General features: G+C 52.4%; 5 protein-coding genes across 5 annotated transcripts; 1 reads left to right on the forward strand and 4 right to left on the reverse strand.

Moving 5' to 3' along the window:
- Window positions 1–1365: 1365 nt before the first annotated feature.
- On the reverse strand, window positions 1366–3418 carry QC761_305895 (uncharacterized protein; the record flags this gene model as incomplete). The annotated part of the gene is given in 4 exon segments (XM_062877734.1): window positions 1366–1740; window positions 1747–1984; window positions 2042–2325; window positions 2390–3418. Coding segments are annotated over 4 exon segments (1752 nt in total). The 5' UTR covers window positions 3245–3418.
- A 590-nt stretch (window positions 3419–4008) lies between these two features.
- BNA3 (arylformamidase) lies at window positions 4009–5725 on the forward strand. Its single transcript, XM_062877735.1, has 2 exons — window positions 4009–4300; window positions 4358–5725. The coding sequence occupies exons 1-2, from the start codon at window positions 4146–4148 to the stop codon at window positions 5571–5573; spliced, it is 1371 nt and encodes a 456-aa protein (XP_062733539.1). The 5' UTR covers window positions 4009–4145; the 3' UTR covers window positions 5574–5725.
- On the reverse strand, window positions 5659–9092 carry QC761_305910 (uncharacterized protein). The gene is made up of 4 exons (XM_062877736.1): window positions 8497–9092; window positions 8036–8441; window positions 6170–7981; window positions 5659–6115 (listed from the first exon to the last, which is right to left on the reverse strand). Exons 1-4 carry the CDS (start codon window positions 8631–8633, stop codon window positions 5957–5959), a joined length of 2514 nt encoding a protein of 837 aa, XP_062733540.1. The 5' UTR covers window positions 8634–9092; the 3' UTR covers window positions 5659–5956.
- A 2367-nt stretch (window positions 9093–11459) lies between these two features.
- ATX1 (Cytosolic copper metallochaperone) lies at window positions 11460–13313 on the reverse strand. Its single transcript, XM_062877737.1, has 2 exons — window positions 12413–13313; window positions 11460–12279 (listed from the first exon to the last, which is right to left on the reverse strand). Exons 1-2 carry the CDS (start codon window positions 12540–12542, stop codon window positions 12110–12112), a joined length of 300 nt encoding a protein of 99 aa, XP_062733541.1. The 5' UTR covers window positions 12543–13313; the 3' UTR covers window positions 11460–12109.
- Window positions 13314–13876: 563 nt separating this feature from the next.
- On the reverse strand, window positions 13877–16306 carry QC761_305950 (uncharacterized protein; the record flags this gene model as incomplete). The annotated part of the gene is made up of 1 exon (XM_062877738.1): window positions 13877–16306. The coding sequence occupies one exon, from the start codon at window positions 16304–16306 to the stop codon at window positions 13877–13879; it is 2430 nt and encodes an 809-aa protein (XP_062733542.1).
- Window positions 16307–16480: the final 174 nt, after the last annotated feature.

Below are 16480 nucleotides of genomic sequence, written 5' to 3' on the forward strand. Positions count from 1 at the left end.
CAGCCTCGACTATCTTAACAGCGATCCTCATTATCGTCAAAGGCGTATCAATGTAGATTCAAGGCCTACTGATTAGATTCAAATGCCTCCAAATATAATCAAGACATTTCAAGCATAGTCAACAAGTCTTCAAACATGGTAGTGCAATCTGAAATGAGGGTCTCGAAGGCAATTAACACACGCCTTCGACTATGATAAAAATCCCGAGAATTATCCCAATCATAAAGAACAACCAACTCCAACGGCATTCAAGAGAGCTCTCTAAATCATTCTAGCAACTCTCACGAGCGCCCTAGACATCATCCCAGTAATGAAAGATCCTAAGCCAAGCAGCGTTCACAAAGGCTCTTTGGATAATTCCAGCAGCGGTCAGGAACGCTTGAGACATCATCCCAGCAGTCGAAGGGGTATATAGGTATTGCCTTTTGAGGCTCTTATTTACATTGAAGTCTCTTTCACTCTATGCATGATGTCCTGCTGAAGACTTTCAAGACATGTAATGTTACAGTAATGTACAGTGCTATAATATAAACAGCAATCCCGCAAAGTCATCTTCTTGTAAGTCAAAGCAGAATGAAGTTAGGAGTATGAGAAGACTGAAGCCTAATGCAATACCCCCCTTTTTCTAAGCATTCCCCCATCCATTACTAGGTACTCATGCTTGTTTATGTTCCCTCCACCTTAATATCTCTGAAAGCCTGTTGATTATCTTTTAAGGCTGATGTGACGTTTCAGCTATTGTGAATTTGTTTACGATGGGTTGTTGAAGACTGGCTGTACATTCAAAGACAGTGAACATGCCTTCAGACATAATGAGTACGCCTTCAAATGGAATAAACAGGCCTGTTAGCTATCTTTGAACACCTGTCGACTATCGTTTAACGCATGTCGACTATATTTTGAAGCCTATTAACTGTCTTTCAACGCCTGATAATTATCTTTGAAGGCGTTGCTAGTATCTTTCAAGGTCTCTTGATTATGATTGAAGGCCTTCAGAGATAGTTGACAGGCCTTCTTATGATAGTTGAAGGTGTGTCTGTTGTCTTTTGAGGCCTTGATTTCACATTACAGTCTCTGTCACCTTGTGCACGATGTGTTGTTAAGGACTTTTGTACATGTATAATATAGTAGTGTATTAGATTATAAACAGTATTCCCTCAACTATCCCGCCCTTTGTGTTTCCTCCCAGATTGTGCATGAATAAGCCAAGGAAATATGAAGCCAAATTAACAAACCGAAGCCAAAACAAATCTCCCAAAGCATTCTCCCATCCATTGCTCATGCCTCTTTGTGTATCCTCCACCAGAAATTCCAACAAACAAACATTTCAAAGCATATCTCCACCAGATAATCATCCGCAGAAAATCACTTCTTCAACTTCACATCCATCTCCTTCTTAAATCCACGCCAGACCTTCTTGGCCTTCTCCAACACCTTCTCCTTTCCTTTTCCAGCACGGGCCTCCTCAATAGCCTTCTCATGCTTCTCCTGAATATCGACCAAATAGTCGACGATGGATTGCCAAGTTTCCTGACAGTTCTCGCTAGTCAAGGCAGAGCACTCGGCGAAGCCAGCCGCGTTGATGGCGGCGGCGGCAGTCTCACCCTGGATATCAGTGGCGGGCTCAGGGGGAACAAGGAACCTCAAACCCAAGTTGGGAAACGTAGGACGACGATCGACCTTGAGGCCAATGACAATCAACGGCACATCACCGTGGAGAGAGGCAGCCAGCATAGGCTTCTAGACCGTGCTGAGGCCATCCAGGTTCCGGGAATCCTCGAGATCATAGCAGATGATGGCCGCATTGAAGAAGGTTGACCGAAGTTGGGTGTCATGACGGCCAGCAATCATGCCAGGAAAGTCCCACAACTCGACCTGGGCAAGGGTCCGACCGGTAGCATCGCCAGTGCTCATGGTGCTGATGGTGCGGATCTCTGTCGATGTCGAGGGGGCGCCGGGAATATATCTCCCCATCAAAAGACGGCTGCATTCTTGGTTAGTGAATATGACTAGGTTGGTGGAACTCAGATAGCAAACTTACTTGAGGAACGTGGTCTTGCCCGTCTCCGGGTGTCCCAAAACGCAAATCTTGAAGTTGCGAGTGGTGATGACCGGAGCAGGCACAAAGACCCGGGACATCATGCTGAACGGGGTACTTCTCCCGCTCTCACCAACGTGCCGCGACATGGCCGTTCCAGCGCGGGCCATGGTTGAACCGTGGTCGTCCACGGACGACCGAGTCACCGCTCCCCCGCTCACGCGGGAAAGAGCGCGCCTGAACGGTGCGGCGATCTTGACTCGCTTGCTGGGGCCAGCCTCAAGATCCTCCAATGTCGCGACTTTATTAGTGATATTTTCAAAGAAGTAGATCAAAAGTTGGAAAACTTACAGCTCCCTGTCGCTTAGTCCCAGTCTGCCGGTTCTCCGTGGTCGACTCCCCCATCTTAACCTCGTCATCCTCCATCACGGTCGCCAAGCTTCCAGCTTGGCCTCCATTGGAGGAGCTGACTTCGGGCAGAGCGACTCTCTGCGGCCCAAATGGGCTCTCGGAAAGCGAAACCCCCTCCAGCCAGTCCTCGAGGCGACGACTTGGGAGGTAGGTCACCTCACCTTGGTTTAAGAAAGCCTGGCCGTAGAGGCGGCCGGCTTGGGCAGAGGCGGAGTCGAAAAACTCCTCTGCCGGCCCGAGAATTATCGAGCGCGAGTGCTGCAACTGCGCAGACTGCGCGCCTAGTCTGGCAGCCCGGTTGAGGCTAGCCAGCGCCTCCAGGTGCTCGTCTCTGGGGGCGTTCATTGTTGCTGCTAAAGGGGAATCGGGTTCAGCAGCGAGGTAAATAGTGGCGTTTCGAGCTCTGGGTTCGTTGAGTCGAAAGCCAAAGCCTGTGACGAGGTGTGGCGACAATCCCACAAGATCTGGATTGAGGAAAGAACGGTTTGACCAACCTGGAGTCTGGATAAGAGATCGATGAGGTTCAGTTGATCGAAGACGTCTTGGTGGAGGCGGAGGCAGAATATCAGCGTCAAGATGAAGGTCGACCTCTTGATCCTCTGGGGCGAGCGTGTAGTGAAATTCATGGGCCTCAAGGTGCGACGCTGAGAGGGGAGGCAGGCTGCTCTCGGCGCAACTCGCGCTCAGTGCCCTCCGGCGTCCTCGCATCGAGCTCCCCGGCATGGCGCGGCCACCTGCCATCGGGATCCGCATGCTGGCTGGTCTGTTCGAGGAAGAGGCCATGGCTAGTCGCATAAAGTCGCGCAAAATGAAGTTTGGATAGTCAGATGATACAGCCTTTTTCGAAGACAGAAAAGATACACAGCTGTGATCTCTGTCAAGGGGTTGAAACGACACTAAGAGAAGCTGGGCGAGCCGCCACGACAGAAGAACAAACCCGCGATAGTTGTTGTGAGAAGGAAGAATCAGAGAAAACTCCTGGCAGGCAGAGGAACTACAAGATCAGAAAAATATCTTGGGCCGGTGTTTAGACTGCAAAGAGAAGACGGCAGGAGCGTCGGGGGCATGGTCCGAGCGCCTTCGTTGAAGACTATGTGCCTGGTTGTATGCCTGGGTTGAGGACCAAGGGGCTTTAGAAGACAGCGACTGCATAAGAGCCATCCCGTATAGAATCCGGATTGATGGATTTCTTGCTGGTATACTTCAGAGTGGTCGAGGTTGTGATATCGTACTTCATATCAACAGTCTTTTGAGACCGTAGAGGGGTCCAGTCAAAGTCACAGCCAAATGATCACGACCAAGGAGCAGATTGCATTCGACACCACACGTGGAAAGCCGACTTTTATGTGCCTCTGATTTGAATATACTTACAATTGGAAACCATGTTGTTCATTCTGTAACTTGGCAAAGTCAACTTGCTGCCGTCACCATCACCATCTCAGGGGTAAATGTTTAGATATTCACATAAACCGCACACACCCCCATAATCGCATAAACCCCAACAATGACACAATGCTCCCCGGACCCACATCGGCTCCGGGATGACGGCGATTGCGCAATCCAGGGATCCGCCCCCCCCAAGTCGGTTTATAGCGGCCCACACCACCGATTGCGGCAGCTGTTTTGAATGAGTAATGAGTCCTGCCTCTTTTGAAGCCGAATTATCTCTCACTGTGACTTTTGGTGTCTTTCATCAATGAGCTCGTCGCTCCTCTCGCCTCTTTTCCGGCGACAGTTATTCACATCCCTTCACAAAGTTCCCACCAGACTAGCCTTCCAGAGTACCCCCTCTATCATGAGTGAGAAACTGAAGCCCGCGGCCCGTGTCGCTGGTAGGAGGCAGGATGTTTGGTGAGATCTCACATTTCTCTTTCAGTATACGTACATATCATTGACTCGAGACAAAAGGTCCATCATCAACGAAGCAGCCTCCGCCTCCCCCATCCAGCCCATCGTCAACATGGGCCAAGGCTTCTTCGGCTACAACCCCCCAGACTTCATTCTCTCAGCTGCCAAATCCGCCCTGGACCGCGTAGAATGCAACCAGTACTCCCCCACAAAGGGCAGACCACGCCTCCTCAAAGCCCTCGCCGACGCATACTCCCCCTTCTGGGGCCGTCAACTAGACCCCAACACAGAAATCACCGTCACCACCGGCGCCAACGAGGGTATGCTCTCCGCCTTCATGGCCTTCATCGAGCCCGGTGACGAAGTCATCGTCTTCGAACCCTTCTTCGACCAGTACATCTCCAACATTGAAATGCCCGGCGGAAAAATTGTCTACGTGCCCATGCACCCACCAAAAGAAGGCGCCGTCAAAACCCTCTCGGCAGGGGAGTGGACAGTCGACTTTGACGAGCTCGAAAAAGCCATCACGCCCAGGACAAAAATGATTGTGCTCAACACACCCCACAACCCGGTAGGCAAAGTATTTTCCCGGTCCGAGCTCGAAAAAATCGCCGAGCTGTGTCTCAAGAACCAAATCATCATCTTGTCGGATGAAGTCTACGATAGGCTTTACTACACCGAATTTACCCGCATCGCGACTCTTTCTCCTGAGGTTGAGAAGATCACCCTTACTGTTGGGTCGGCAGGCAAGAACTTTTATGCCACTGGCTGGCGGGTGGGCTGGTTGATTGGCCCTCCCGAGCTGATCCAATACGTCTCTGCCGCTCACACGAGAATCTGCTACTCTTCCGTCTCCCCGCTTCAAGAAGCCTGCGCTATCGGGTTTGAGGAGGCGGATGGGCACGGCTTTTGGGAGCAGTGTATTGCTGACATGACGGCCAAGATGGAGAGGTTTACTGCGGTGTTTGATGAGTTGGGGATTCCGTACAGTAAGCCCGAGGGGGGGTATTTTGTCATGGCGAATTTTAACAAGGTGCAACTTCCTGAGGGGTACGAGTTTCCGAAGCATGTCGAGGAGAGGCCGAGGGATTTTAAGCTGGCGTGGTTTTTGATTCAGGAGTTGGGGGTGGCGGCTATTCCGCCGAGTGAGTTTTACACGGATGAGAATGCGGGGATTGTGGAGGATTATTTGAGGTTTGCGGTTTGTAAGCCTGATAATGTTTTGGAGGATGCGAAGGAGAGACTTAGGGGGCTGAAGAAGTACCTGAAGAAGTGACGGCCTGTGTTTTTGAGTGGCAAGTGTCGGAAGAGCGGCCGGTTGGGTCATGTTAGCATTTTTTTTTTTAGACAGCAAGCAAGTGTGATTCTATTGATGGAGGGGATAGAAACTGATATTCCTTATATAACCGCTCACTTTGGTTAGGAGGTAAATACTGGATTTGTTGATATATCCTTCTAGCCCGCTTAATCTGTCTCGGACAACGCCGGCTTCCCTATTTTGGTGACCTTTTCCCATTAAAACTCACTTTGGGGTTGGCAATGCCATTACCCCCTTAAATCCAACGCCTGCCGGACCTGCCGCTTTACCAATCCCTGTACTCAGCCCAACATATTCCCCATCCTGATGACACTTTCTCATACCTATGTATATGTCAAGTATTAGTTCCTCAATCCCGACGCCGCCGTGTACTCTCTATGCTGCTGTTGATGTTGCGCTTGTAACTGCGGTCCAGGCGGGGTTATCAAGGGCGAGCCCGCCAAAGTATCCCATCTCTCGAGGAAGTGTTCCCAGTTCAAGACACCGTCGTCGTGATTCATCTAGTCTCCCTATCAGCAGCCATAACCTTGATACCTATTTCTCGCGAGACCTACCCCATCATTCACATAACCATTCGTCACAGGCGGACCCCCCACTCCCGCCGCCAGTTTTGCATAACCCGGAGGAGGAGCTGGTTGGTGCTGGACCGCACTCGCCGAGATCCCCATCTTGGCCAGAGCACCCCCCACAATATCTTGCACTCTCCCAACCATTCTCTGCATCTTCTGCATCTTTTCATCCATCGTCCCCGGCCAAACAGAGCTAAGCACCACCCCCAACGCCACAATCTCGTTGACGTCGCTGCTGGCGTCTGGGATCAGGGTCACAAGCCGGTCGAGGGTTCGCTCGACTGTTTGTGCCATTGTTACCGCTGACCAGGGGTAGCTCGGTCCTCTCGCCCCCGTGCCAACAGCACTGAGCAGGTCTTCGTCGTAAGGATTGTGGCTGTTGCTCTGGGAATGCCGATGCTGATACTGCCGAGGGTACGCCACCTGCGGGTGATGCCAGGGCTCACCGTCCGAATTCTGCGATATCTGTGAATTATTCCTCTGTTGCTGTTGGTGCTGCTGTGCTCGCTTGATGTAAGCACACACACCCAACCCAGCCTCCACAATGTCCTTTTTCATGACAAACAGGTACATCGCCACCACTTCTTCGTAGCCCGGACTCCTGGGGTCGATCTCATCGGCATAGGTTAAGATTGCCATTGCTGATTTTAGGTACGAGAGCTCAATGTTTGGCGGGCAACTGCTCGGGTCGGAGAGGAGCCCTAGAGCGAAGGGGCGGTATAATGCTAGTAGTGGTCGGCGGACGTGCATATCCAACAAGGCTCGGTGTCGCCATTCTTTGTGGCTGTTTTCTGGGTTGAGAGAGGCGTGTCTCGGGAAGAGGGCGGCAATGTCGGAGAGGAGGTTTTCGAGGTTCTGGCCAGCGGACAGGATAGGTTGGTAAGAGTCGAGGGTTGGAAGATGGGATATCAAGGCTGCGGCTTCGATTCTAGCTGGGAGAGTTCGGGAGGTGTAGGCTTGAAGGCGGTTACTCGTAGAGTGGTCGAGTGGGAGTGACGGCGGCAAACCAGGCGTCGTAGGGGAGAGAGAGTCATCGTCGAGATTGGAGGGTGGTTTGCAGCTGTATTCACCCGCCCGGATGGCAAACGGAAGGGCGCACATCAACGAAATGTGGAGGTCCATTTCAAGCAGAGTGTACCACAGTCGTCGGCGCATCTCGCCGATGAAAGGACTTGACGGGGGAAGCTCAGAAGGGTCTCGGTGGAGGTCCATCGTCATGGCCATGCGAATTATGTAGCCTAATTGCGTCCAGGAGGAGCGTTGGTGGGGGCAGATGGTTCGTTCGGCGTGGAGAAGGAGGAGCTCGGTCTGGAGAGTGGTCAAGTCGGTGATTTGTTTTCTTCGAAGATCATCTAGCCAGTGCCTGACCAATATGCAGGCAGTGGGGATGTTGACGCTGGTGAATCTATCCTGCCCTAAACCTCGAGAATCTGTCCCAAAGCGAGCCGCGATGCTGATCATGCAGAGCAACCGAGGAAGAAAGCTTTCGCTACAGCCTCGTTTGTCCCAGTACTGGGCATATTCTTGGTGGAAAGACGAGACGTGGACCATCCGATACAAGCCTTCAGAAACGACAAAATACTGATTGACGAGCCTGTCGCAGACGGATCGTGGTGGTAAAACATCGTTCATGCGTTTCTGAATTGGCATCATGGAATCGACATAGACGGTGATGGGCTCGAGAGCCTTGTGGTGTTCCATTTTCAGCACTCGGCATGCGTTCTGTAGGCGGGCAAAGGGTCCCCGCAGGTGATCTGTTCTCGCCATGGTTCTCAGAAGATCATCGGCCTCGTCGAACTCCGATGGACGTCAGTGTCTCAGTTCGACCGTTTCATCGAGCACATGTCTTACAATATTCAGCAGAACCTGCGTGCTGTCCAGACCTTGGGGACTTGGGAACCGGAAACCTGGGTTGAATGGACGGCTCCGAATGGCCATTGACTGTCGGTAGGGAAATGTTGGTGAAGACTTTTCTGTGATGATCCTCTCGAGGCGCTCCAGCCGTGCTGCCATCTCGTCCAGACTGACCTGAGGCTTATGGTAGTGCTCCATGCCGTTGGATTGCGAGAATGGTCGAGGATAATCTCCATCATTGATGCTGGCAAGGTGTTGAGGGCGTTTGACCGGTCTTTCAGCCGATTCTCCATCAGACCCGTCTGAGCCACCACCATTCTCCTGGTCAGTATATCGACAAGGCCTTCGGGACTTCTGACACTGAGAACATGGTGCTACTCGATCACACTTCAACTTGCGCTTGCTGGCCAAAAGATTAGTTCCAGGCTTCTCCTCCCAGGCAGAAGCTCATCCCTTACCGGCATTCGACACAAGACTTGACTGGTCGAGGGCGCTTGACGCTCTTTGGCTGGACTGTTGGATCTAGCACGGTCGACGAGGTTACGGACGGTGTTCTAGGCAACACAGGACCTCCACCTTCGAGCAGTGCTTCCATGGTGACCTCTCGAGAATGACCTGTCGTCAGTGACTGGCATTGGAAAATTGAACGAGCAGAAAATGAGCGGTGGCTTGGGTGTCGACTCTCGAAGGGCTCAGCTTGGGGCAGCGGTTTGGCGGGATATCAGAAACTTTGTGGTTGCTTCTTCTGGCGTCCTTTTGGCAAGCCCCCTTTTAGTCAGTCAGGAGGCATTAGAGGGAACACACGGCCGGTACGGTATTGTGCTGTGTATGTCACGAATCCACGGTCTCCCGAAACAACTGACTTCTCGCAATGTGCCACAACCCGCCCTCTGTTGGCCTCTCAGCCGCGACATGCGGCACTTGGGCTTTGGGGAAGGGGGGGGAGATAGGTATGGTTGACGCAACATTGAGAACATGGCGAGCAAAGGGCGAGAGCATAACCGTCCTTGTATGCATGCATCCTGCAAGACTGCCCTGTCCTGTCCTGTCCGCCTCAGCTCTCCCGAGAGTCGATGTGTATGTGGTTGCATAAAAAATGGCCAGGTTGAAAGACAAAGACATGGGGGGTGAGTCCCCCACAGAGACCGGGTGCAACCGACATTAGGGGCTAGGGCCCCGTAGCTTAGGCCACCCTAATGCACAACTTACAGTGGAGTGGGAAGCTAAAGGAAGCATCACAAGGACAGCCCAGGGCCATCCTTTCATCCACCCAACATCCAAGGTAACGACATGGATGACATCGACTTGTACCTTTTTGTTTTATCCATGATCTTTTCGGAGCCGAACCCCCATGACCACCACCACATCGTCAACACACCCTCGGACACGAAAATGTCGCCGATGGATGCAGGCCACCCTCCCCAGAGGAAGACGTGCGCAAAAAAGAGGCAATGCGAGCACGCGGCACCAAGCAAGGAATCACGAAGTGGTCAAAGATCAATCCAACAGGAGGCGGAACCCGGATGTTGGACCGTGGTTGAAGATAAGGTTATGACATTTGGCAGGCACATTATTCTCCGTGCGAGGAACTTGACGTTGGTACGAGGCCAAGCCGACATAATTTCCTGACTCTCCAAAGCATGGTTGTCGATCCTGCAACCATAACGCCTCTCGCCTTCCCTTCTGGATACCACCTCCCTCTCCAGCCTGCCATCACTTGATATTCAACATCGGCCCAGCCAGTACTCAGGCTTCGGTGCTGTCGTTTACTTCTCGTCTCGACAGATGAAGCCACGGGCCGAGGACTACCTCAAACTCAGGTCCGCCCAGCCCGGATATCCCCTCTTGACACGCCGGCCTTTCTCTTTTGGCTCCGCAATCTTGACGCCACGAAAGTTGGTTCCGACGGGCTTCTCGTTTTCCTCTATATGATAAAATCCGAGGCAGAACAGAGTCGAGATGAGCTGTGATCGCTTCGGCTGGCCTTTGATCTTGTTGGACGGCGCAGACCGTCCCAACCACCAGACATACGGACCTGGCATATCAACACGGCGTTCGCTTCTAGAAGTCCCAAGTGTGGCACATCCATCTGATGGATAATACCAATCTCGTGAAACACCGGCGATAGGACACCTATACGTGGTACGGTGGGAAGACCACCATCTGGACATTTCACACACTGAGCGCCCTTTCGGAAGCCTCCGCCCGTCCTCGGATTTATTTCAGATCTTTATTCCGGGGTAGTCGCAGTAACGACTTCCTAATGGGTCTAGGGTACCTACCTTAGTTGGGATAACGACGTTGGTGGCGTAAACCTCCCACTAGGGCTCTCGCCAGTGATCCCAAGCTGCCCCGTTTTCGACCGCCTACGGATACCGAGGCCACGAGCACCCCAACTGCGGTTGCTCCCTCGCCGGACCCAAGCTTAGACAGCTCGTTCCTGGACCTACCAGAGACAGTGGAAAGACATCGCGACTCGAGCTGGTCAGAACTCTAGAAGCCACACCCCACGCACCCCCAACTGAAACAGCAAGGCTAACGCAAGGGCACAACACCCCTTACCCTTCTCTCACACACCACCAAACACAAGCCATGTCGTTATCTTTTTCCATTCCGAGGGCAAATCTAAACGCCTCTCATATGCAATCATATATGCCAAGGTACAGCTCACACTACACGAGGACCGGCCCTCGGTGACAACGGGCGGCGGCGGCTCATTATAAGCGAGGAAATAGATGAAGCCAGTCCCAGGGCAGCATGTACAGAATCTTCCACGCAGATTGAAGACCACTTTCCATCGGTGGGCGTGGCTTTCGGTTCCTTCGGCACTTGAGGGCGGGAAAACCGTGTAGCAATATATCGAACGTTTAGCACCTTGCATTGAACAAGCCGGATTTGTATACCAATACATACACTACCTCCGGAGACCACGAGATAAGTGCAGGATCTGGCACAACTTGACAGACGAGCTTATGCATATACCCATCCGCTACCCGGTTGAAAAGGCGAGTGAGTTACGTATCGGTTGGACTGACCATTTGGGGTAAAACAGTCAACGTGATCGATCAATATGTTGATGAATAGCCGGCGGTATTAAACGGTATTCACGCATTTTTTCTCCACTGACAACAACCAGATCAAAGGGCAAATGTTCCTGACTAACGGCCAGAACCACCCAAGCAAACTGTGAAGAAAAAACGGCGCTTTTATCCTGACTAAAGGCCCAGCAACCCAGACCGAGGCAGGCCGGTTGGGCGTTAACTAGGACTCTCGCTCGCCGGTCCACCACCACCATCTCATCCCATCCTACCACTCACTCCCACGCTCATGGCTGCACTAGAAAACCACTTGGACAAGCCAAGCCAACCACGAAGGATCCTACCCTGGCTCTGGAAAAGCCTCTAGCCTTGACTGTTGGCTCCCTTGGTTGCAGCTCTAGTGTGTAGCTTACCCATCCGGTAGGGTACCTAGGTGGATGTGTTGGTCCGGCAGCCGGCCGGCCGAGTGACAACGGAACATAGTGGACGACACCACCAACCCAGCCAACAAGGTGCTTACATTAGTTTTGCTGACAAGCATGTGAATATTGGATATTTCCCACGGAGGAGAGAGCGCAAGGGTTTCACAAAGAAAACTTGTGAAGCAAACCAAAAACGGAATTGGAATAGAAAAGTAACAAGTTAAAAAAAGCGAGAGAGAAAGAGATTCGTCCCTTGGATGCCACCGTGCGCGCCTGCTTAAATAACAAACATCCTTCTCCTCCAAAAGTCGTGCTCCATACTGTTGTTGTTGTTGTTGTTGTTGTTGTTTGTTGTTGTTGTTGCTGAAAAAGCCATGAGTTTTGCTTGCGATGCTTTATCTGTCCTTTATCCACCACCACCACCTCTCCTCTTCAACCTAGTCGATGTTCGGCTTACTTTCTCATTGGGAACATGATCGGTTCTCCATCCCATAACCCCTCCCCCTCCCTCCTCCCTTCTTGAGTCCTGTGTTCCCCCTCCTTTCTTTCATAACCTCAACTTCGTTTCCCTTGGACCAGAGAAGTGTTCAAAGCTTCCCCAACGAAGAGCTCTACTCATCCTTGGGAACCTCGACGCTCCTCTCCTCGCCGTCGGCCTCGCCCTTTGTGACTTTTTTGCCCGTCTTGGCGATGGTCTTGAGGACTTTTTCGTAGGGGAGGGAGTCCTCTGCGATGACGGTGGCTGTTTGGGTTTCGAGGGAGACGGTGTAGGACTTGACGCCTGTGGTTTTTGTTTTTGTTCTCTTGTCAGCAAAACTGTTTTCTTGTTGCGGTGTTGGCCGTGGCCCGGGTTTGACGGCCGCGCAAAAGGGGAGAACGTTGGGGGTGGAGAGGGAAAGGGGGGCGCATTTTACCCTCGAGCTTCTTCAAAACCCTGTCCACAGCACCGGAGCAGCCGCCACAGCTCATGACAATGTTAAAGTGGTACTTGTGCTCCTGTCCGGTGGGGACGTCGGGAGTGGCAGCGGTAGCAACGTCGGCCATTTTTTGTCTTGTTTTTCGGTTCGTTCAACAATGCGAGGAATTAGGGGTGTTGGTGAGGTAATTGGCGTTTTAGGGGTAGGAGTAGCGCGGTACGTTTTTTTGGTTGTGAGAAGGTTTGGAGAAAGAGATAAAACGGGGGAGTGGTGGAGGTGGTGGGTGGGCACTTGGTTATGTTATTTAAGGTTGAAGACAACGTGTATTTGGCGGTGGTGGTGGTGGTGCTGTTGCTATATATAACCGCTTGTGTGTGTCCCAGGCACGGAAAAGGCGGGAAATTTAACGGGTTGAACAGCGCGCAGCTAGTCTACGTACGCACTTGTACATGAGATGGGAGGGAGGTTTGTGGTTGGGGCGGTAGTGGTTACAAAGCTACGGATGGTACTTGGTTGCGGGAGACGAGATGCGATGGTGGAGGACGGGAGGAGGGGGGGGAGGGAAAGGCGGGGCAGAATGATAAATCAAGATGACGCCAGCGGGGAAAAAGGCTCGAGAGACCTGAGAGAGAGACCAGATTGTGATTGCGCCTTTTGTGATTGCGCGCGATGGGAATCTTTGCTGGCTGCTTTATTTAGTGAGGATTATTAATGTTCCTCTGCGGTGCAAGCTTAAGGTCTTGAGCTTGTTCGAGGTATCCCATTGCCTTTGCTGAGTACCCCGCTATGAAGACCCCAAATATCAAAAGGCCTTGGACTATCTCGCCAAACGCAATTCCCCCTCTATCCACATCTCTGCCCAGAACTTGAAACATGCTCATATCTGACTCACTTTGAAACAAGGCACAGCTTTGAGGTTGAGATGATTCCTGCCCTATACATCAGAGCTAACAGTTTCCCATGAAAATAACATGGAGACGTGATACCCGTGTCTGAGCTGGCTGTGTTACCTGCGGATAAAGACACTCCGTGCAATAGGAAGCCAAGCAGTTCGGGAGATGCGATCTGGGACAGACAAAAATGGAGCCGTCGAATAGAGTCAAGTGGACCCAAAAAAGGTACCAAAAAACATACAACACCAGGGATTCCCCAGTGGTCACCCACCTGAGTACTGATCTGGCGGTCAGCTGTTTGACTAGGGGAGAGCGGACGGGATCCCGTATTTTCAACTGCCTATGGTCGTATGTGACGGTTTGGATCTGAATCAGACTACATATCTGTAGTCTGAAGTCCGTCTGCCAAGCATTGGTGATAGTATCTTATCAGTGCCACTTCGTTTGCTCGCAATACCGTTGTATCGATCCATGATATCGAATTCAAGGCTCAATTGACTCTGTTCTCCTATGTATACAGACTGCATCGTGATGTCTATTAACCATGTGCTTGTTACTGACCTTGAGCCTACCCCTGAGCCTGCCCCTGTCCCTGACCCCTATCCACCATCTCGGGGTCCTCAAACGCCGGCATCTCCTCATCAGTATCCTCTTCACTCTCCTCCTCATCCTCCTCATCCGACATCCAAGTCCCCGGCATCTGAACAGGAGGATACCCCACCCTCATCCTCATATATTCCATAACCTCCGCAATACTCGGTCCTTCCCCAAACGCCCCCTCCCCATCAAAGTCCTCCGGATCCGTCCACTCCGCCTCCTCATCATCCTCCTCATCAACGCCAAACTCAAGGTCATGCCTCGTCCGCCCATCCCAGTTACCCCCAAACTCGGTGGTGTCCTCATCATCAGAATCATCATCGTCATGGTCGTCGTCGTCCTCCTCCTCCCCATCCTCAACCGTAGCCTGGAACGGTCCTCGCGGCTGTTGTTCATGTGCAGCGGCACCCCCATCCCCAGCAGCGCGTGGTCGGACCCTACCCATCAACGCGTTAAAGAAGCCCATTATCCCGCCTCCACCGCCGTCATCAACCTCGAGCATAGCTTCGAGTTCTTCCTGGGGCATCTCGGCTAGCAACCGCTCGGCTGCCGCCCGCATCCCGGCTTCTCTGCGAGGGTCCATTTGAGTGCTAAACAGGCCTCGCGTAGCAATGGAATCGGGTTTCCAGGGTAGTTTTTGAATCTCGCTGCTAAAAATGTTGTCTACTGCCGCTGGTGGCAGGGGGTCGAACTCAAAGTTCGGAGAAGCATCGTGTAGCAGCTTCCTTGGGACGAGGGTCATGAGGGACGGCGTACTGTCGAGGTAAATGAATCTTGCTACTGCGAGTGTTGGCTCTGGGCTTTGGGGACATCTGTAGACGTCTATCGGGAGGGACTTCTTGGCCTTGTCTGCTGCTGATTTGAGGAGGGAGATGGCGTTGGGGTTGTTCCAAAGGTCCTTGGAGATGTGAAGGTAGAGCTCTGTATAAAGTTTGTCGTCATCGTTCCGCGGAGTGACACCCCAGATGGACTGGGGAGTATCTAGGCTGAGAGCGGAAAACAAGGCGCAGTAGAGCCAAGGCAGAGCCTCGATGTTCTTGACGAGGGTCTTGTGCGCCGCGTCGTAGTCATCGAGCTGGAGGTAGGCTAAGGGGAGAGTATGGAGAGGATACAAGACCGCATCCGGCCACCTGGAAGCGAGGGCATCGCAAAACTTGACAAACCACTCCGCCTCGCGGGATCGAAGCGCAAGAACGGGCACCCAGTTGAGCAGGGCGTAAGGGTCATCGTGGTTGAGGCTCAAGTACAACTTAGACCATTCAAAGGCGGTTCGATAGGTGCCCTTGAGAATGAGCTTCTGGATCAAGTTGTAGCCAGCGAGGTAGAACTGTCTGTTTTCAGGCCTGGCAAAGCTGATCCTGGCTTTGCCCTGTTCAAGTTTGCGGCGGAAATCACTAAGCGTAACGCGGCCAAAGGTGAAGAGAGCACGCTCAATGAGATCAGCAGCGAGAGCTGAGTTCTGGTCCTGTCGGGCAACCTTACTGCCCTGAATCAGAGACGACACATGGTATGGGTTCCGGTGCAAGAAGTGGATGATCTGCATGGGGTCTCCCATCTGGACAAGCTGAAAGAACGACCCCTCAAGATCATCGTAGGCCTTCTCGTGGGCAAACGTGAACTCGACCACATTAGGTGTGCCTTCGCTGAGGCGCTTCATGATCAGCCCCTGAGCCGCACCCCTAGGCCACGACTTTTTGCCCTCGATGAAAGGGTTGGTGCGGAGGAGCGTCTCAAACATGCCCGGCTTCGCCGGCCCCGAGCGACGTGGGTCGGTGGCAACAGCACTTAGGTATGTCTCAAGATCAAGATTCTCTGGCAGAATTCTCTGTCGGGTTTCCTGGCGTTCCTCCACCTGGGCGCGATCCATAGCCTTGCCGAACAAACGGCGCATCTCGTTCGCGGCCTTGAGATGTCGGCTGTCGATCTTCAAGAGGTCGTTGAGCTGGTCGTCCGGGTTTTGTTTTGATGAGCTTGCTGTTGATGCAGCGCCGGCCCGTTGCTTTTTGGCCTTGATGTTGAGCTCTTTGAGTGCCTTCTCGAGCTCATCCTCCCTAGCCTTGGGGCGCTCTGCTACCGGGGTTTCTGATGGTTGCTTTCCCTTCTTCTTTTTCTTCTTCTTGGACTTCTTCTTGGCAGGTTCGGCCTGTGGACTGGCAACTTCCTTCTCTACCGGTCTTGATGGTTCTGGTTCCTCGTCCTCATCGTCGTCGTCGTCGTCGTCGTCGTTGCCGTCACCCAAGTCCCCGAGCGCTGCGAAGGAGAACATGTTGCCGCGGGGCTTCGCCACTACCTCCTCCTCCTCCTCCTCCTCGCTGGTCTCTTCTTTTTTCTCAGGGGCTTCATTCTGTGAGTTCAAGAGTTCTTGCTGCTTTCGCAGCTTGCGTAATTGTCGACTCGCCATTTTTTGTGGTTTGATGAAAGAGGTTGTTCTGTCGACAGCGGGCTAAACTGATGAAAGACATAAAAGTGGAGGGGTAAGCAACAAGTATGGCGGGGCAGCACCTAATCTTTGATGGCAGCCACCAAAGCAAAGCAAAGTTGTTCAAGTTGCGATGCTGACGCTTGTAAATTGGCT

This window comes from Podospora bellae-mahoneyi, chromosome 3, assembly GCF_035222275.1.
Source record: "Podospora bellae-mahoneyi strain CBS 112042 chromosome 3, whole genome shotgun sequence".
Classification (NCBI taxonomy): domain Eukaryota; kingdom Fungi; phylum Ascomycota; class Sordariomycetes; order Sordariales; family Podosporaceae; genus Podospora; species Podospora bellae-mahoneyi.